General features: G+C 37.8%; 1 protein-coding gene across 1 annotated transcript in view; it reads right to left on the reverse strand.

Annotated features, from left to right (window-relative positions):
- The window catches only part of SYNE1 (spectrin repeat containing nuclear envelope protein 1), a gene marked incomplete at its 5' end in the record, with an annotated part of 342,823 nt that overhangs the window by 212,424 nt on the left and 108,643 nt on the right, over positions 1 to 21,756 (reverse strand). The window contains 11 exons of the mRNA XM_081315102.1: positions 868 to 1,026; positions 4,970 to 5,120; positions 6,056 to 6,235; positions 8,084 to 8,712; positions 9,203 to 9,356; positions 10,679 to 10,845; positions 12,225 to 12,348; positions 12,459 to 12,646; positions 13,075 to 13,173; positions 16,389 to 16,616; positions 20,204 to 20,354. Coding sequence (XP_081171228.1) covers positions 868 to 1,026; positions 4,970 to 5,120; positions 6,056 to 6,235; positions 8,084 to 8,712; positions 9,203 to 9,356; positions 10,679 to 10,845; positions 12,225 to 12,348; positions 12,459 to 12,646; positions 13,075 to 13,173; positions 16,389 to 16,616; positions 20,204 to 20,354 — 2,230 coding nt within the window. The remainder of the gene's footprint in view (positions 1 to 867; positions 1,027 to 4,969; positions 5,121 to 6,055; positions 6,236 to 8,083; positions 8,713 to 9,202; positions 9,357 to 10,678; positions 10,846 to 12,224; positions 12,349 to 12,458; positions 12,647 to 13,074; positions 13,174 to 16,388; positions 16,617 to 20,203; positions 20,355 to 21,756) is intronic.

Below are 21,756 nucleotides of genomic sequence, written 5' to 3' on the forward strand. Positions count from 1 at the left end.
CACAAACTTGTTTCTCTTAATTATGAAAAGAAAAACAAACTTACGTTAAAATTATGCCACAACATCATAAATCACATGGCATGATGCGAAATGCAGTAAAAAAACAATTCATTTCTTAATTACTTCTGCAAGAATCAACTTGCTAGTAATTATACCCACAAGATACTGATTGAAGTAGTGATGGATTAAAACCCATGGTAAAAAAGAGAGCAGAAGTGTTTTAAAATGAGAAGATATTCAAACTTTGCTAAATTGTAATGTGGTTTAATTGTTTCTGCCTTAGCTTTATAGGGAAACAAAATCACCATAGCTTATTCAACAAACCATAGTTAAAGTCAGCTTAAGCAAGCTGCTGATAATTATAGTAATATGTGTTATACTATGATATCCAAATTCTGTCTAAGAGAAAAGTTACTTTAGAATAAAGTAAAGATTTATGATCACAGCTGGGACCAAACTTTCTATTGCTAAGCAATGCAATTGTTAAGAGCCCAATTTTACAACCTTTTTGACGTGTTCATTACAGTTGTTCAGCGAATCCAACTTCCCCATTTATTTTTCTTGTGGGAAGCCACAAATGGTGATCACATGACCCCCCCAACACACTGCAACTATCGTAAATGCATGCTGGTTACCAAGTACCCAATTTTGATCACATGACCACGGGGATATTGTGACAGTCGCAAGTGCAAGGACCAGTGATAAATCACTTTCTTCTGTGCCATTATCATTTGGAATGGTTGCTAAATGAAATGGTTGTAAGTCAAGGACGACCTGTATTCTGTTCCTCACAAGAAGCTTTTGTTTTAGTTTGTATTTTATTGGAACATTCAGCTATCCAAACTTTATTTCAAATATACCACTTACGTCTAACCATTTGTCCACAGTACTGTCCATCTCAGTTTTTATCTTCCGAGCATCACAGTTTGGTATCTTTTTCAGCTCTGCAATGAGGTGTTTTCCTTTGTTAGTGAAGGCATCCAGTTCAGCCTGTCTATCATTCATCTCGTTCCTGGCTGCTTCATGCTACAAACAGGAATGTATTATTGTTATCCATAGCATAAAGATTCACCATCCACCCTCCCTAATTTATTTTAGACTGCAATCCTTTATTTTTTTTAAAAAAAACCACCCCATGCATAGTGCAGAGATACAACGTATTTAGGACAAATCATAAAATTCCAAATCCATCCTATCTCACTCACTACTCAAGAATTATTGTTAATGTTGGCTTATAGCCACCATTGTAACTTTCAATAACAACTGAATATGGCATCATACAAAACTGGCTATAAGCTTGGAGTCTTGTAGGATGTGAAAAGAGCAGCCACTAAGAGAATTTGAGGGTCAGGTCTGTCACATCCACCCCTCTGAAGCTTTGCACGGGCTCGCCACAGGGCTGAGTGCTTAGCCCCTACCTGTATACACTGTACACATACGATTGTGTATCATCCAACCCATCCACTGTGATCATTAAGTTTGCAGATGATACCACCATAGTGGGTCTTATTACAGGTGGAGATGAAACAGCATACAGGAGGGAGATACAAAAACTATCCTTATGGTGTTTAGAGAACAACTTGTACCTGAGCATCAGCAAGTCAAAGGAGATGGTGCTAGACTTTAGGAAGAAAAGAGAGGAACCTGACCCACTTTACATTGGGGGAGGGCTGTGTGGAGAGTCTCCTCCTTTAAATTCCCGGGAGTCTACCTCTGTGAAGATCTTACCTGGAAAGTCAATACAACCCAGGTGGCCAGAAAGGCCCAACAGAGACTCCACTACCTCAGGGTCTTGCGGAAAAACAGGGTAGAACAACAACTAATGACCTTCTTTTACCGGTATACTACAGAGAGCGTCATCTTGTACTGTACTGTGGTTTGGTATGCTGGCCTGACAACCACGGATAGGAAGATATTACAGAGAGTGGTCAACACAGCACAAAACATCATGGGCTGTCCCTTGACACCACTGGATGACATCACCAGGGCTCGCTGCCTTGGAAGAGTGAGGAAACTTCTCAGGGATGACTCACACCCTGGTCGGTACCTCGTTACTCTCCTACCATCAGGTAGAAGATACAGAAGTATAGCCAGCCACACCAACAGGCTGAAGAACAACTTCTATCCATAGACTGTCAGGCTCCTGAATGGGAAGTAACTCTATGTATGATTGACTTGCAAGGCCGGTGTGTTGTGCAAGTAGCTCACATGGTGTAACAAGATGGTGGGTTTGTTGTCACTGTGAGTTGTGGTGGTGGGGGCACAAAGGGAGACTCAGCCAATCTCACTGCATACATGTTGTAGTTTGATAATAAAGGTTCATTCATTCATTCATTCATTCATTCATTCATTCATTCATTCATTCATTCATTCAAAGAAGCTAAAGAAGGCCTAAATAGCCAGGAGAGGTCCTTGCTGTGGGAAATCCTTGCTGTGGTCTATACCAGGGAAAAAGACAGTCACATTGATTTTCATTCACCAATAGAATCGGAGCTTTGTAGTAAACTGTCTTCCTGTTGTTATCAATGTTATCAATGCTTGTTTGGCTTTGGAGGTCGTCTTTTTTGTGAGCATTATCTCAATTTTCATTGGAATACTTTAAATAGTTCCTTTGCTGCATGTTCCATTTTAGGCTCTTGACCGAGTTGTACCCCTGCGGCCCCTGACCCGGTGCAGATCCCGTCGAGCTCCATGGTTCTCTGCGGAGCTCCGGGAGATGAAGCGTCGGAGACGGGGCCTAGAGAGCGGTTGGAGATCCAGCCGATCCGAATCTGACCGATTGCGACTAAGAGCCCACATTAGGTCTTATCTCGCTGCGATAAGGGAGGCGAGGTCTAACCACTTCGCCACCCTTATCGCGTCCGCAGATAATCGCCCGGCCGCCCTGTTCAGGGTGACTCGCTCCCTCCTAAATCAGGAGGTGAGGGAGGAACCCTTGCAGGGTCGTGCCGAGGAGTTTAACCAGCATCTGTCGGACAAAATCGCTCGGATTCGGACCGGTCTGGACTCTGACTGGGCAGAGTCTGGCGATCAGGACACGGGCGGTCTTGTCGATACCACCTGGGATGAGTTTGATTCTGTGACTCCGGAGGAAGTGGACAGGATCATGGGGAGGCTGAGCACCACCACATGTTTATTGGACCCGTGCCCTTCCTGGCTGGTCTATGCAGCCCGGGAGAGGACACGCAGCTGGTTCCAGGCAGTTATATCGGCTTCTCTGGGTGAGGGTAGCTTCCCCGCCATCTTGAAAGAGGCGGTGGTGAGGCCTCTCCTCAAGAAGCCTACCTTGGACCCAGCTGTATTGAACAACTTTCGTCCTGTCTCCAACCTTCGCTTTCTTGCGAAGGTTGTTGAGAGTGTGGTGGCGCACCAGCTCCCTCTGGTCCTGGATGAAGCGGATTATCTAGACCCGTACCAATTGGGTTTCAGGCCCGGGCACAGCACGGAGACGGCATTGGTAGCGCTGGTGAATGATCTCTGGAGGGCTCGGGACAGGGGATATTCCTCTGTTCTAGTCCTATTAGACCTCTCGGCGGCTTTCGATACCATCGACCATGGTATCTTGCTGCGGCGTCTCAGGGGACTGGGAGTGGGAGGCACAGTTTTACAGTGGTTCTCCTCCTATCTCCAGGGACGTTCGCAGTCGGTGTTGGCAGGAGGGCAGAGGTCGACCGCGAGGTCTCTCGTTTGTGGAGTTCCTCAGGGGTCGGTCCTCTCGCCTCTCCTGTTCAACATCTACATGAAACCGCTGGGTGAGATCATTCGTGGTTTTGGGTATCATCAGTACGCGGATGATACCCAACTTTTCCTTTCGACCCCAAACCACCCCAGTGATGCCCTCAACGTGATGTCCCGTTGCCTGGAGGCGGTTCGGGTCTGGATGGGGAGGAACAGACTTCAACTCAACCCCGACAAGACTGAGTGGCTTTGCATATCTTCATCCCGGGTCTATTCGGACATTCCACCTCTTGCTATGGGGGGTGAACTATTACCCCCCGTAGATAGGGCTCGCAACTTGGGAGTCCTCCTAGATTCACGGCTCACCTTGGAAGATCATATAGGAGCTGTGACTAGGGGGGCTTTCGCCCAGGTTCGCCTGGTGCGCCAGTTGCGGCCCTATCTTAGCCGGGATGATTTATGCACGGTCACTCATGCGCTCGTGGCCTCTCGTCTGGACTACTGCAACGCTCTCTACATGGGGCTGCCCTTGAGGACCACCCAGAAGCTCCAACTGGTACAGAATGCAGCCGCGAGAGTTGTGTTGGGAGTCTCCCGATACTCCCACGTTACACCTTTGCTCCGTGAGCTGCATTGGTTGCCAGTTGCCTTCCGGGTGAGATTCAAGGTACTGGTAATGGTGTTCAAAGCCCTCCATGGCATGGGGCCGGAGTACCTTAGGGAACATCTGCTGCCGGCGTCAAGCTCCCTGCGCCCTGTGCGTTCCCACAGAGAGGGCCTCCTCAGGGTGCCACCGATCAGAGAATGTCGATTGGTGGCGCCCAGGGGGAGATCCTTCTCTGTGGGCGCTCCGGAGCTGTGGAATCAGTTGCCGGTAGAGCTCCGGATGGCGCCCGATGTTCGCTCCTTTCGTCGCGATCTCAAGACGTTTTTGTTTGTACAAGCCGGCCTAGCCTGATGGGGATTGGTGGGGTTTTTTATTTTCTGTATTCTTAATTTTATCTTGGGGTTTTATAATTGTATATTAATTGTTTTAACTTGGGCAATCATTTAATCTTTTTTAAATGTTTGTATTTTGTATTTGACTTTTGCCCTGTGAACCGCCCTGAGTCCTCAGGGAGAAGGGCGGTATAGAAATATTATTAAATTAAATTAATTAAATTAACTAAAAACTAACCACTCATTGCAAAGAAATAAAGATCTCTCTTCAAAAGTGGAGATTTAAGGAGTTGATTATGAAACTAATATGCATTCGACAAACATTTTTGAAGACAAAGATATTTTAACCTACCTTTGATAAGGCCCTTCGCACATCTCCCTGGTCTTTTAGCATGGCTTTGGTCACTGTTACAGTGCTGGCATCCTCTATTGCTTTAGAAACTGCACTTTTCAGATTGTGATACTGTCTCATAATATCAAGAAGGACACAACACTGCTCCTGCCTGCAAAGGAAAGAATCACTGTGACATAGACACCAGAACATATCTTGATGGTTGATGGTGGTTTGCTAGGTAACATTTCTTACTGGATTATGATTTAATTCCTCTGATACTTTCACAAGTATGAGGCATTTACTACAATCCCTGTATGGCATTAGAAACCTGAAGTATACGTAGCAGGAGTTAAAGTAATGCAATAATATTACATTAAGCAATTAGCAAGTTGCTTGATCTGAGTATTGCTTGCATGGCTACCTATTGCCAGCTGAAAAATATAAATTTAAAGCAGGGAAGGGTGTCTACTCTAGGGTTTTCCAGTATACTGTTCTCTGTTCTAGAAGTATATGCTCTCAAAGTTATGTTTATGATCCCAAAAGTAAGCATTTTCATTGATTTTACAAGAGATCTATATATGATTGCTAAAAGCTGATTGAAAGGCTGATAAAACCAAGAGTTAAACTTGACATTGTTGTTGTTAGTTGCGAAGTCGTGTCCGACCCATCGCGACCCTATGGACAATGTTCCTCCAGGCCTTCCTGTCCTCTACCATCTTCTGGAGTCCATTTAAGCTCACGCCTACTGCTTCAGTGACTCCATCCAGCCACCTCATTCTCTGTCATCCCCTTTTTCTATTGCCCTCAATCTTTCCCAGCATTAGGCTCTTCTCCAGTGAGTCCTTCCTTCTCATTAGATGGCCAAAGTATTTGAGTTTTAGCTTCAGGATCTGGCCTTCTAAAGAGCAGTCAGGGTTGATCTCCTCTAGGACTGACCGGTTTGATCGCCTTGCAGTCCAAGGGACTCGCAGGAGTCTTCTCCAGCACCATAGTTCAAAGGCTTCAATTCTTTGGCGCTCAGCCTTTCTTATGGTCCAGCTTTCACTGCCATACATTGCAAAAACTTGACATAATGGTACATAAATAAGTAAACAACTAACTTACTTTTCCAGGATTAGTTTCTTTGTATCATCCCAAATTGCTTCCAAACAATTAATCTCTTTATCAATTGTTGGGGCAAAATGATTATCTTTTAAAGCAATTTGCTTTGCTTTGCTCATTAGCCATTTCAATTCATGCTGGTGAGAATTCAGTTCATCATCCAGCTGGTTAAAAATCCTTAACCTGTAAATCAAAACATTAATTATATTTTTAATTTGCTTGTGTCCACTATTACAAAATAAAAGTAATGTAAATTACTTGACTCAGCCTTCCATCCTTCCGAGGTAGGTAAAATGAGGACCCAGATTGTTGGGGGCAATAAACTGACTTTATAATAATGCCACTTGCCCCCCCCGAAAGCCCTAATAAGCAGGCATATACATAGAATGAAGGCTATTGCTAAGCACATTGATTTGTGCTTTAAATTGTAAGCCGCCATGAGTCTTCGGAGAAGGGCGGGATATAAATGGGATTAAATATATATATATATATATATATATATAGCATACCCATCTGTTTCATCATATTTAAGGATCTTTAAGAGTTCTGGAGGAAACTGATTATATGAGTGGAATTTTTCCATAAGCCTGACTGATAACACTTACAGCATTTCTACCAATACAACGATCATTAAATATATATATATATATAACCATACATCACACTTTCAAACTTAAGTTTGAGAAATGCTTGAGTTAAAGAAATGTTTAATATGATCTAATAGCCTCAGTTTCAGTTGAATTAGAATATATAATTATAATATTCTTATACATAAACACTGATATCTGAAATAGTATACTCAGATATAGTACTATTTTATTAGTACTCATTAACATAGCACAAAAGGGTATGCAAGTTTCAAAAAGCAGTGGAAAAATCTTTTAATCAGTTTAAGTGTATCAATCACAATATCCACAGTTCAAAATCAGTCTCCATTAAATGGTGGTTGAAGTAATTGGTTTGAGTTTATACATTGCACTTAGAGCCAAAAATAAATAAGTTTTAAAAGAATATTTCCCCAGCACATCAATATTTCTTTTCATAATACAAGATTTGGGCATATAACAAACATGAGTCCAGACTTTTGCTATTATATTTATGTCTAGGGAATATATAGTGTGATAAATCATCTACTAGGAAAGGTCTCAATGTTTCCAATCCACAAGTAATGTAATCTCAAAGCTGTCCAAGCAAATATTGGAATCAAACTATATCATGGATGTAAGGACTACATTATATCCTTTAGCTAGGAAGAAAGTGGTGAGAAACCCCTTCTAAAAATCTTGCCAAGATTGCAGGGACTGGCCAGGCAATTATTAAGTGTCATTATGGCTTGAAGGCACAACAATATAATATAGTGGACATTTACTGACCACAATGCATACCTACTACAACACGTAAATTGTAACATGGAAAACATTATGGTACAGTCATTTCTGTTCTGATTAGCTGAATCAGGATGTATACCTTAAAAGCTAACAAGATCCACAGAGTCACTCTGTGGGTAAGATGGGCACTCTTGAAATTCGATATATAAACGAAACAAATAAAAAGTCACTTTATATAACATGCCATTACTGCTACCCAGCCTGACCAATATCAAAGATTATAGTTAGAACTATCTGCAACTCTTAGTTGCCTGCTCTTAGCTTAGTATACAATACTAATCCAACAAATAAGAAAAAGAATCTTTGTAGGGAAAAGTGGTCCAATCTATACTTCATTCCAGAATTGTTATCTGTGCTATTATTTTTAGGCTTTATTGAAAATAGTAACAAAATATGTACAGAATTTGTTTCAATCCTGGGTCTGAAGATACCTAGTCATTACAACTACTTAAGTTTAGGATTGTTTAGAGGATGAGGGAAGAGAATAAAAGTAGACCTGCAAAGGAAATATAGAAATCAGTTTGGGTCCAGCATGGGAGAAACTATATAAAATGAAGTTTGACTAAGAAACAGATGCTTGCGTACTGAAATGAGTATTTTATAAATCCAATGCTGCTAGCGACCTGTTGTGATTTCTGTTTACCTTTGCTGAAGTTCCTGAAGGTTTGGTTCCTTCAGTCCTTCCTTGTCAGCCCTTTCTTCAAGATCTTCAATTCGTTTTAAGAGATGTTCTTTACGCTCTAGGATGGATGAACAAAGAGCACTAAGGGCCTCTGCTTCACTTTGCTTAGATCCAAGCAAAGACTGAATGGATTCCAGTTCTATACAGACGTTGTCGGCAATGTTACTGCAGGAACTCCTCTGCTCAGAGTTTCCTTGTTTCAGATGGTAGTGGGCTTTAGTAAGGGATACATCTAAACTGGCTGCTGTAGATTCCAGTTTGTTGACCTCTTGAATGACGTCACTTAGCTTCTTCTTCAGCGTTTCCGATTTTAACTTATCCATGTTTTTCGTTGTTTCTACCTTTTGTCTCAACTGGTGAAGTACGTGTGATGCAGAGATATGAAGTTCTAAAAAGGCCTTGAGATGGGGAAGAACATCCTGACGGCGGCTGATTACTCGATCAGCCTCTTGGTACAACTGGAGACAGTCTTCAACCTTATTTTGGAATACACTGTGATCTTCTGGCTGAGTGAAAGAACACAACTTTTCAACATGGCTCTTCAGACTCTGTAGCTCTTTGTCTTTTCCTTCCACTTCTAGTTTATGCTCCTATAAGAACAAGAGAAATGATTTTTTTTTAAATTTGTAAGCTTTTGCTTGGTACTTAAACCTGAAAGGACATGAGAGTTTGGAAACTGACAAGTTGCAAAGCTCACCCTTCACTAGGGCTAGGAGCAGGAGACAGAATGCAAAGAACAAAAAAAGACCTCTCTTTGTATTGCCATTGGAATTTCTGAGAAATAACCAGATGGATGGAGATGGTTCTTTGGGACGAGGGTACTTATAGATTTTTTACTGTGGGCACACTGGCACACATTAAAAATGAAATTCTGTTGCTTGCTCTCAAAAGTGTACACGTATATAACACACATATAAACATGCTATATAGAACATATGTATAAACCTACACCTTTACATATACATACATATACATATTAATCACTGTGCATCTTATGAAGAAGAACCTGTGCTCTATTAAAGATGCCCCAGAAGTTATTTGCTAACGTGCTCTTATTTGTTTCATTATGAATTATTTTACCTTATTCTGACATATAGCAGGCTGTTGATCGGTTATATTAATCTCTGATGTTAGCTGTAGTTTACAAAGAAGTTGCTTGATCCATTCAGAAAAATTGAGGAGAAGCTCATCATACTGTCTGTGTTCATCAAGCACGGACTGGAGGAAAATTATCCTAGAAGACACCAGGGTCAGTAAGTATATTCCAAGCTTCCTCCTTTTTAAAAATCTGTAAACTTAGTAGCGGGGTTATTTAATTCATTAATTTAAATAATTTATATGGCCAAAGATTTTATACATGATGCTGGGCAGCCAACAATCCATCAAAAAAAGTACTAAAGCATCTAATCAGAAAATACAAAACAGAATTAAAGTAAGCATAATGCAAGAGCTGAGGCATTAGAACAAACAGGATATATTTTCAGTGGTTCGGTTCTTTTATAATGCTCATTTTGTCTGAGAATTCTAACTATAAAGTGAGTTTAAATGAAAATAAATAATTTTTGAATAAGTAGACATTTCCAGAGAAGCAGCTATATTGATGTGGTGCAGGAAAATTAAAAACACATGAAGCACACATGTGTGTTTTGCATCTTTAATGACTAATGCTATGTTATAAACATTGGATTACATTCTAATTAACTAGATGCAATAAAAGTTATTTTGTGTCAATGCATGTGTGACAATGTGCGTCGATATATGTTTATACACATTTTGTATGACTATAAATAGTGAAACAAGAAATGCACAAAAATCCAAGCGGTAACTAAGTCAGTCTTCAATGTATATAAAATTCTTACAATGAATAACTGTAATGACAATGGTAACATACTGGCAGAGTCATTTGCACACACACACACACACACACACACACACACACACACACACAAGCCCCCCCCCCTCTAATTTTTCTCATTTTATACTGGAGCATAAGATTAAACCATAGATCAGGAAAAGAAGGTGAAGAAAAGTACGGCAGACAATAGACACAGTAAATAAATAATCAATATTGCTTTCATTATTCATTTCTCCAGAGAACTTCCAGGCAATAACAAACAAAGACATCTTGAGCTATATCCCAAGGTATATAATTTGGAAATCTGAATGTGGGGATAATTCTAGCTAGATTTACACATAATGCCAAGCCATAATGAGGTTTGGACTTAGCATAGCATTAGAACTAATTGTTACAGAGCTTGGAAAAACATCAAATTATAAACCATACCAGAGAAATAGACCCTCGGCTGTGGTTGGAGAAGACAGACTCTAATGCCTCTATGGCTCAAAAGAAAAAGTGGTTGAAGCTTCTTCCAAAATAAAGGAAGGAAAATTGCAGTCACTCCACATCTGGAGGGATTTATTGGTTTCCTGTATTTTCTATAAACCTTCTGCAATGTAGGCCCATTTCTATAGACACGTAATGAAACTTATGGTGGTATATTATATTAGGTCAGTCATGATGTCTGGGTCATTAAGCACTATTACATAAATACAAACCTCCTGTTAACAGTCTGAGGTAGATTTTTCCATCTTTCATCAACTTTTTCTAATTCTTTTTTAACCGATCTCAGACTTTCACTGCAACTTGCTTTAAATAGTGTCTCATTCAACTGGAATATGCTGGTATAATGCGAATCATGAGATGCAATATCCATTTTCAAATCCTGAGAAACATAAAAACATATGTTAGATAAATAGCTTATATAGCATGGAAATTAAGAAACAAGTATAAAGTAACAACAATAAAAAAATCTAAAACAAGTATAACTGCATGCAAGAGTCCTAGCCCCCGGTGTCAGGGAAGGTACTTTTGCCATGTTCAGTGTGGTTGCCTGAAATTCTACAGAAGCTTGTCCAGAATTTGTTTCCTAAAACTAATATTGAAAATGCACAAAGAAAATAAAAGGCAGTCCAATATGAGTTTCAAAGATATCAAGTAATTTTATGAGAAGTATACATGAATAAAAGATTCTACTATTTATACCCCAATGATGACCCAACAGAAATTAGGAAATTTTTCTCAGATAAGAATACTTACAGAAATTTTCAGGAAGACCCAAGATGGTACCCTGACTGCCAGCTTTGAAAATAGGCATTTGGGTCATTTTGAAAGCTGTGCAGCTTCTTACATATTTAAAAAACATAACCGAGCTATCAAAAACATGGAAGCAAAATCTCTTAATTTAGGCTTCAGATCTGGGAACACTAGAACTGATCTTCCTCATTTCTCATGCACTTTTTGCATTATAATTTCTTCTTCAGTTGAAGAGAGGCTTTCTTCAGAAACAGAGGTTTCTCCTTGATGTTTGCATTATTTCTGAACTTATAATTTTTAGAAATGTTTGAGAACTTTACTGATTTTTACTTGCCTCACAAGAAGCTGAGAACTAGAATTGAGAGTTTAAAACATTTATAAACAGAAGTAAGAAACTTTTTTTTTTGGAAGCGTGAACAGAAAGAGCCTCTTCGGTGGGAAAGGTGTCTAGTTTACATACCAAATTATAAAACAAAACCTTGAAGGTCAATCATCAGAGCTTAAGACGGGTACATTAAAGGAAACATTTGATTTATGAGCTCCTGAAGTGCTTGAGCATTTTAACCCTTTACTAGAGCTAGAACTTTCTACTGAAGAACAAATCCCTCTGGAGACAACAGAGATGGATTCTCCTGATTTACAAAAAAAAACCCTGAATGAAGGTTTAAAGACTGAAAAAGATACTGTGGGTTACCGTTTTGAACCGAAATATAAGACATTTATTGGATTTATTTCATAGAAACTACAAGGCTATATGCTCAAAGTTTTGTCTCATTCAGTGAAGGAAGACTATACTGTAGACCTGCAGTCCAAATCGCTTGTTAAATTATTCACCAAATTTAATGCATTGAGTTATTTTCAAGGAATGGATTATTTCATTATATTCTGGTTTGTTTAACTTCAAATACTCAGCGGAGAGTTATTACCATTGCTAGAGTTCCATTGCTATAAAAATGAAGGCACTATAAAATTAGGGAAACATTTGAGTTGCCAACCCAGAAATCTTACTTGAAGTAATTGTAGTTCATTTTCTAGTTTAACTTTGTCAGCAGAAACATGCTGTTCTGTAGGTCTGACTGCAGTTTCACACTTCTCTAACCAAGTCAAAAAGGTAGACAATTCCTTCTCCAATCTAGTGGAATATTGTAATAAATAAATAATTCCGTTAATCCAGTGCTACTAAAATATTTTTTAAATCTGCAAAAACTTTTATAGCTGAAGAGAACATAGGGTACTTTTTACCTCTGACATTGTACTAGATGAATCTCTAAAGAGTCATGCTTCTCTTTTACTTGTTTCATAATATTTTCATGTTTTTGCTGAAGCATGACAATATCTTGATTTGCTTTTTCTTTGTTTGTAAGTTTGCGAGAGCCAGATGATAAAGAAGTCAGTGCTTGATTCATTCTTTCCAGATCTTGTGAGAGGTCCTGCTTAATACAACGCAACAAAACAGAAGCCATTTAGCATCATGTTCCCAGATGCACTGATTTATACATTACAATGTAGTAATAAAAAGTTACATTTAAATTTTAAGTGGTTTAATACAAGCATTTTTAGAAAGTACACATGCTTAGCTATATAATACATTATTTCCCAATTTGTGAATACAATTTTTCTTAATTCAAAAATTGTCTGTAAGTGATATGTCTCATATTGTGTATATAAAAGACAACAACTATCCAAGTGGAGCTTTTTATCTTGTGCCACAACAAGCTTGTTGATCGTGGAAATCTCATATTTCTTCATTTGCTAAATTCTGACTATAAACCCATTCAGAACAGTACATGTCTTTTATTTGTTGATCCTGTCAAACAAGTGACAAAAGTTGAAACAAAAAGTTACAGGTTTTTATTACCGTAAGGTCTTGGAGAGCCTTATAAGTTTCTGCTAATGAACAGGATGAGATATCAAGCTCTATCACTTTGGCTTCAGAACTGCTTAAGTCTTCTTGAATCTAAATCAGTAAATGAAAAGAAGAAGGAGAAGAGGAAGAGGAGGAAGAAAGAGAAAGAGGACGAGGAGGTTACATTGCCATTCTCTATCATTTAAAACAATTAATCTTGGATTCTTCACAGTGAATCTTATGAGTTGCAATAGTTCATAAGGTCAATATGAGAGAGAGAGTAGTAGCCAGTTGCTTACTGATATTTCTGTAATAACAGTTCATGCTACTAAACTGCTATTAGTTACTTATGTTAATCCTAATTATGAGAGTATAAGAATGATTTATCTTTTAAAATAATATTCTTCCATACAACTAGGATTACTGTGCTTGTTAAAAATATCAATAGCAATATTTTATGCTAAAGGCAAGAGCCAATATGGTGGAGTAGTTAAGGCATCAGTCTAAACTACTCTTGCCTTAGGCACAAAGCCAGCTGGGTAACTTTAGACCAGTCATTTTCTCTTACCCTAGGAAGGAAACAATGGTAAACCACTTCTGAAGAACCTTGCCAAGAAAACTGCAGGGACTTTACCAGGCTGTGTCCAGAAATTGAACACTAGGCTAAGTGATTGAACTATGCTCAAGAACTTAGGAACGGGCATACAGAAAAATGGCAGCAGGTGCTCTGGATTGACAAGTCAAAATTTGGCTATAGCAGGAGACAGTTTGTTCACCGAAGGGCTGAAGAGCAGTACAATAATGAGTATCTGCAGGCAACAGTGAAGCATGGTGGAGGTTCCTTGCAAATCTGGGGCTGCATTTCTGCAAATGGAGTTGGAGATTTGGTCAGGATCAATGGTGTCCTTAATGCTATGAAATACAGATACGTAGCCATCATGCCATACCATCAGGGAGGTGTGTGATTGGCCCCAAATTTATTCTGCAGCAGAACAATGGCCCCAAACATACAGTCAATGCCATTAAGAACTATCTTCAGTGTAAAGAAGAACAAGAGGACTTGGAAGTGATGGTTTGACCCCCGAAGAGCCCTGACCTCAATATCATTGACTCTATTTGGGATTACATGAAGAGACAAAAGGATCTGAGGCAGCCTACATTTATAGGCTGTAGATCTGTGGTTAGTTTTCCAAGATGTTTGGAACCATCTTGAAGGAACCTTGCTGAGTTCCTTCAAAAACTATGTGCAAGTATACCTAGAAGCAGGGCTTTTCAACCTTTTCACCCATTGTACCACTTTTAGGATATGGCAACATCCAAGTACCACCAGTCGCCTAGCAAGGTGTCAAAAACTTGACCAAAAAAAAAAGGAAAAAAGTGATGAAGTACAGGTAGTCCTCGACTTACAACAGTTCGCTTAGTGACTGTTTGAAGTTACAATGGCACTGAAAAAAGTTTCCCCCAAGACACAGCCAAGCAAGACACCTGCCCACCCGCCCAGCAGAGCTCTTCCTCCTGTCCGAGGTTTTCATTGTTGTGAGCATTTCTGTTGAGGATTGGCAGAGGGGGTGGGGCGGGGGGTGCTTGGTTTTTATTCCCCCCATCTGCTGGGTGGTTGCAGCAGGTTTTGGTCACTTCACATGACCCTGGGACACTGTGACCATCATAAATATGAATCAGTTGCCAAGCATCTGAATGTAAATCACAAGACCCTAGAGATGATGCAACATTCCAGCTGATCGGCGCTTCTTCTTAGCTCAGCAGAAGCGCCAGGATCAGTGCCGAGCTCCAGCTGGAGCCTGGCACTGATCCTGGTGCTTCCACTGAGCCCTGACAGCCCTGCAGCTCCAGCCATCTCTCGCTCAGGCTTGTGTGCTGCTGCCACTGGTTCAGCTCATTCCCCTCCCCAGCTACCACTTTTGTAGGATGGTCGTGTACCACCTGCCAGGTGCCAATGTACCACAGGTGGTACCCATACCACTGGTTGAAAAGCCCTGCCTAGAAGAACTGATGCTGTTTTGAAGGCAAAGGGTGGTCACACCAAATATTGATTTGATTTGGATTTATCTTCTGTTCATTTGCTTTCCATTTTGTTAATTGATAAAAATAGACTATTAACATTTCTATTTCTATTTCTGTAAATTCCTAATTTACCACATTTATGCACAACTGCTTAACACTTTTGCACAGTACTGTGTATGTGTGTGAGAGAGAAATAAATGCTAACTAGGTAGGAAATCATGGGAGGATTTAGCCTCAGGCAAGTTTGCTTAAAACAGAAGTTTTATAGTAACCATATTCTTGACTAGAAGGTCTGTTTTAAAGATACGTAAGTTAACTTAAGATAATAGTCATGATGATTGCAATAAATATTTGATTGACTGACATCGTGATAAACCACAACTTATTCTGACAGAAGAAATAACAGGAAGCCTCAGAACAGCATATTCCCACTTCTAGCACTTCATCTTCCACACTGGTTCCTTAAAACTATGGTTTGAAGAAATCCAACTTCAAACAATTGATTTTGAAACTGGCTTTTTTCAAGCAATCCATACTTTAAAAACACCTTAAGATTTGAATATAACACTTGATCATGCTTAATAAAAATTAAAAGTGAAAATCTTTTCATAATACAGGGGTGGTAGGGTATGATATATTTATTATTTGGTTTTGTCCAACCAATCAATTTTACCATATTTTAGATTTAATTTTAGCATTTTATGGATATTGAAGCATTGATATTGAACTATTTATGAAGCAAATACTTCAATCAATGTTTCTCAACGTTTGCATGTTTAAGATGTGTCGGTTTCAACTCCCAGAATTATCAATTCATTACATTTAAAACAATATTTAAATACAGATAGTCCTCGACTTATAACGAGTCCAAAATTTATGTTGCTAAGTGAGACCTTTGTCAAGTGAATTTTGCCACATTTGTGACTTTTCTTGCTTAAGTGAATCATTGCAGTTGTTAAACTAGTAACACAGTTGTTAAATGAATCTGACTTCCCCATTGACTTAGTTTTTAAGAAGGTTGCAAAAGTGATCACATGACCCCGAGAGATGGCAACTGTCATAAATATGAACCAGTTGCCAAGCATCCAAATTTTGATCACATGATCATGGAGAGTCTGTAACGGTCATAAGTGTGAAAAATAGTCGTAGGTCACTTTTTCCAGTGCTATTGTAACTTTGAAAGGTAACTAAACAAACTGTTATAAGTCAAGGACTACCTGTAGACCCTTTGTGTCTTAATGTGGTTTAGCACTCAACTGTCACTGTGTTTTTGGAATGGCCTAGACAAAATTGATGTGTTCTACCTTTCTAAAGTTTTCCTCAAATTTTTGCTGCACCGATGCCCTTCCTGCGATGGTTCCTTCCAGATTCTGTGCGTGGTCTCTGAATTCTTCCCAGTATCTCCTAATCTGTGTCATCTTGGCTTTAATATGTGCCGATTCTCCAGAAGTAAGATACTGAGAGAAAAGTTGAGCATCTTCTTCTAGCTTTGGCATTTCGTTGTCCTTATCAGCTATTTCATTCTTAACAGCCTAAAATGTAAATAAGTGTACATAAAGAAGCCATATCATGGATTGTTCCATTCTTTACACGGAAATCACTTTTGCTTCAAACAAAAAAGGGCAATGCATACAATGATCATGTGTTATCTATCATGTTATACATCATTATTAATTCATACATTTATTACAGGATCAGGTTTAAATAGGTTATTGATAAAACATAATTATTGAACTTAGCTATTTTTCTTTCAGCCATGTGTTCATTCTTCTCCATATATAACACTGAGAAAGCTTAATTTTCATTCCTTAAATGATTCTGGGTTATCAGACAATTGTGTATCATATAGCAATGTTAATGGAATTTTTTTGTGGCGTACTTTGCAATTGATTAAACTTTTAATAGACTATTAGCGCTTATCTATCATATGTCCATGTAGTCTGGAAGAAACACTGATTATTAATATTCTTGTAATCAAAAATGTCTTATTTGCTCTAAAGCAGGCACAACTGACATAAATGTACTCAATTTTTATAATTTGGAACAATTAACTGTAGGTGGTTTGTTCAAAGGCATTCTTTGACTTTGCTCTAATTGTAGTAAGTATTGGCTAACCTGTTGGTTTATGAGAACATCCAAATTAACATGAATTAGCTATTTGGCTTTTTAAGCCTAAAGTGCAAGAAATGAAAAGTAAAACCCACAATTCAAGTAATAGTTTCTATTCTTTTGCAAATAATTAGTCCTTGCTGATTAAAGCAATATGCATACTGCTGGAAAATGAGGACTTATAACTGAATTCATTGTAACATAGAAAGGAGGCCTAGATTAACTTGGGTTCTTGGTCCATTTCTCTTTATACTGTTACAAGCAGGCGTACATGGGATCCGCTGCTATTCTTTTTCAGTTGTTTGGGGAATAGGAAAACATTTAAGGTGTTGAGGGAAACTGGGTGACATAAGCCACTTAAAATACTCCTTTTGCCCCTTGAAATTCTTGGTCTCCCTCTGAAAAATCAAACCCATTTTAGATCCTGCTGCTGACTACTTTTGAATGATAGCCATCAACATGCTGTATGAAGCTTGCTGCCACTTTAGACAGAAGATGGTCCCACTAGTTGGTTGAATTTCAGATATGAGACAGAACCAACTTTATCATCTGAATTGGAAATTATTGGTCAAAATTTATGTGTTCTACCTTTCTAAAGTTTGCCTCAAAATTATGCTGTACCAATGCCCTTCCTGCAATGGTTCTTTCCAATTTCTGTGCATGGTCTCTGAATTCTTCCCAGTATCTCCTAATCTGTGTCATCTTGACTTTAATATGTGCTGATTAAATATGTGCTCAAAATGAAATATACTACAGTGTGAGCTATAATTGCCTTTGCCAATGATATTGTAGGTTTTGTGACACAGATACTTTGAATGAAAGCATTCTTAATTGAAAAAAATATATAAGATATTATGTCTTGACTTTAGCTACAACTGGAATAGAGTTTCTGTTCTCAGAAAGAGCTTCATCATCTCAGGTAGCTTCTGATCCTGAAGACTGGATTACTCTTACAAATGGTAGGATTTATGGTGTTGCGACTGCAGAAGAAAGAGGAGAGTTCATAGAAATACTCTCTCCCCTTGTGATATAACCTTTATTTTTAAGATCCTGCTTTACAATAATGTAATGTAAACTACATTATTTGTAATATATTCACATACAATTGTCATGCATGTCTTTCATTTGAATTTTATCTATTTACTTACTTTTCAGATAAGATCACATACTTGTAAATTTATGGAGACAATTGGTATTCTTCCCTTTAAATATTTCTATGCTATTTCCCGCTTTATTACCATCATATAAAGCAAAAGCGTACCTTTCCTGATATGTTTTAAAGAAAAAAGCTATTTCTAATTGCAGCTTTATAGATTAGTATAATGGCGTTTATTCATGTGGATCATTTATCTTTGAAAACTTAAGGATCCATAAAAAGCTACTCTTATTCTCAATAAGAGATAAAGAACAAGGAGAGAACTATCAGAGAAGATCTCATTAACCTGAGACAGTTCTGTGAGAACCACTTACTTTAACTTAAATCCAACAGTAGCATCCTTTATATTGTCACATTAAAAAATATGAATAAATGATGATAGTAATTATGTCCCCACCCACCTGAAAGAAGTGTTGTTCTACCAACACTCCTAAATTGCTAACTGCCTCCCCCCTATGCAATTTATAATCAGTGTTATAACGTTTTCACTCAAAATTATGACCCTAACTAGTGTAAGAAGGCCTTGATGAGGCCAGATAAAAGTGTTTGCTTGGTTATTATTATGTAAATCAACACTGTATCTTAAAATGAAATATATGCAACCCTCTGATAGACTACCCTATGTAGCAACTTCTCAGAGTTACGAAGGAGCTGAAAAAGTAATTTTATGAGCAGCTCTCATACTTACAACCACATTCCCCCAGTCATGTGCTTGTCATTTGCAAGCTTCACAGCTGGTTTCTGACAAGCAAAGTCACTGGAGAAACCAGTGTAAAATCACAAGTCACAGTCACATGATGTCTCCCTTAATGACAGCAGCAGAAGTGAGGTTGTTAGTTGGCTTGGTGGTAGAGTTGCAAGTTTTGATTATAGCTATTGACTGAGCACTACCTTATTCTTACTGCAAAGGCAAGCATCTTATTATACATATTACATGAATCATTCAATATTAGTAATACTGTAGTACAACACATGTTGTGATAAAGGACACCATGCTGAACCTCAGATAATTAAGCCAAATAGTCAATTCTTCCATCTGTACTTCAAGGGGCATAAGGTAGGTAGGCATATCCAACATACCATGTACCACTACAGGTGATGACTTCCACTGCTATATGTCAGTGTCCATTCTCATCACAACAATCAATTAAAAAATAATAAAATCTAGATCTTTTTCTCTACAAGTGGACTAACGGTATTTTTACTTTAAGAAGTTCTAGCAGTTTGACAGGGAAGTTATAAAGAAGTTCTAGGAAAATATATGTGTATGTATTTTTAATCATAAAACTATAAAAAAAATAATCCTGTATGTGAAATTTACATTCTGGAAATTCTGATTAACTATACTTGTAGTTGTAATGTTTAGTAACACTCCAGAGGAAAAATAAAATCTAGTATATAATATGAAGAACTCAGAGTATGTAAAAAAAGGTTTAGTTACCAATACTGAATCCAGGCATTCCTTTATTATTTCAGCATTACTTGAGAAAAGTACACAAAATTATACACAATTTATCTAACAAGTTGGAATAAAATACCGTAACTGCAATACAGATTACAATAGAAATCATTCTACATTTTGTGAAAATATACCCAGGAAGATATTATGCACGTAAAGAGCATCACCAAAAAACAATCCACTGAACTTTTCACATATACCAAAGTTTTTTTAATTTAATTTAAAACTTTAAATATGTGTATTTTATTTTAAATTCCTATAAAACCTTCTGCCTTAGTATTTTTATGTCAAAGTATGCTGTTAAAAGCCTACTCCTCTGCTCTGCAGATTACTAGTGGAGGGCAAAAAATAAAATAAAACAATATTTAATGCTAAATAAAATGTGAACCAATCACCTTAATTTGGTTGATTTGCACATCCAGGGAAGATGATGGTATTTCCAAGGCATCCAGCGCTTTTTCTTTTTCATTGATCCAGAGGGACAATGCTTCAAATTTTTCCCCAAACTGATCCCACTTGTCTTTCACCATTTCCATGGTTTTAATACTAAAATCAACCATATTTAGTGAAAAAAAATTAACACTCTATTACTGTGTAACTATGCCTGTTCTCTTACATGTCCAATTTAAAGAAATTCTTACATAACGGCATGTCATTTTAAAAACCAAACCACAAAATGCCTGTTTCTAAATTTAAAATTATAGCATCCAAGGAACCTGGTCTTAATCACTCCCACAGTGTAGGAAGTGATATCCCCCCCCCATTTTCTGAAAAGAACAAAACTAGTGTGCAAAGCAGCAAATCATCTTCTGAGATATTATTTTCAAAGGTGTATTTTTAGAGCAGCGTGGAAATTAACCACTTTAGCAGCTACCACATGGGTTGTTTTTAAATAGCTTATTTTTAATCAAAGATTGTTACTGTTTTAAATGTAGTGTAATACAAGTGAAAAATTAACCATTAAAGTGAGCTGAAGTTTTGATACTGACCTATATGTCTCAGTTATCATAAAACCAGGAGAAAACAGAATTACTGCTGAAGATTCTGAATATATTTATATAATTCTGCATAGAATATTCTTATTTGTTTATTGGACTGATGTGCAAACTGATTATTGTAATATCCAAAGCAGATATTAACTTTATAGTGTAGGTATACTTAAAAGTTAGCCATAACTGTTTATTTTTGGCTCATCCTGATTCATGACTCTATCCATAATGCCTCAATATTAACACTCACAAAATAAGTTATAGTTTAAAACATCTTGCTTTAATTGCAATGTGTGACTACAGCCAATATTTTTGTACTATAGGTGAAAAACTGCAGTGTGTTTACCTATATGTACAGTTTTGCACTTAGGTTTCCTTGAAGCTATTTGTCTTCCTAATATTTCCACCCCTGAAATCTTGTTTCCCAAAATGCAAGTATTTGTTAATTTTAAACTTTAGGGAAATCTTGAAAGCTTTTATGGAACATCTAATCAGATTGCAGTAACTGTAAATTATTAATTGAGAGCTGCTGAAGCTCAGCCAATGCTGATCTCTATTTCTTAAATTCCTAACAAACCCTTCACTTGCGCTTCTCGTTAAAATATTAACATTTCCTTCCACTTGATCTGTTTTGAACAAACTATTATATTATGATCGACCTCACATATTGTGCTTATACCATAAGTACATTAGAGGAAAACAAGAATGCTTCCCAATACATTACATGGTGTGAATGAAAATGACTGAAATACCAAAAGAATAAATATATCTTTCTGTATGATTTATGGTACAATTGCTATCACCCCAATAAAGAAGATAGTTGCCTTCACTAAAGTTGGGCATTTCTTTATGCAATCTACACAGTATGCAAATTCATTAGAAACTATAGAATTATACAACTAAACCATACATTTGTGCTAACTCACATCCAAAATATTTAACCAGCCAGATAGATATGC

This window comes from Vipera berus, assembly GCF_964194415.1.
Source record: "Vipera berus genome assembly, chromosome: 1".
Lineage (NCBI taxonomy): Eukaryota > Metazoa > Chordata > Lepidosauria > Squamata > Viperidae > Vipera > Vipera berus.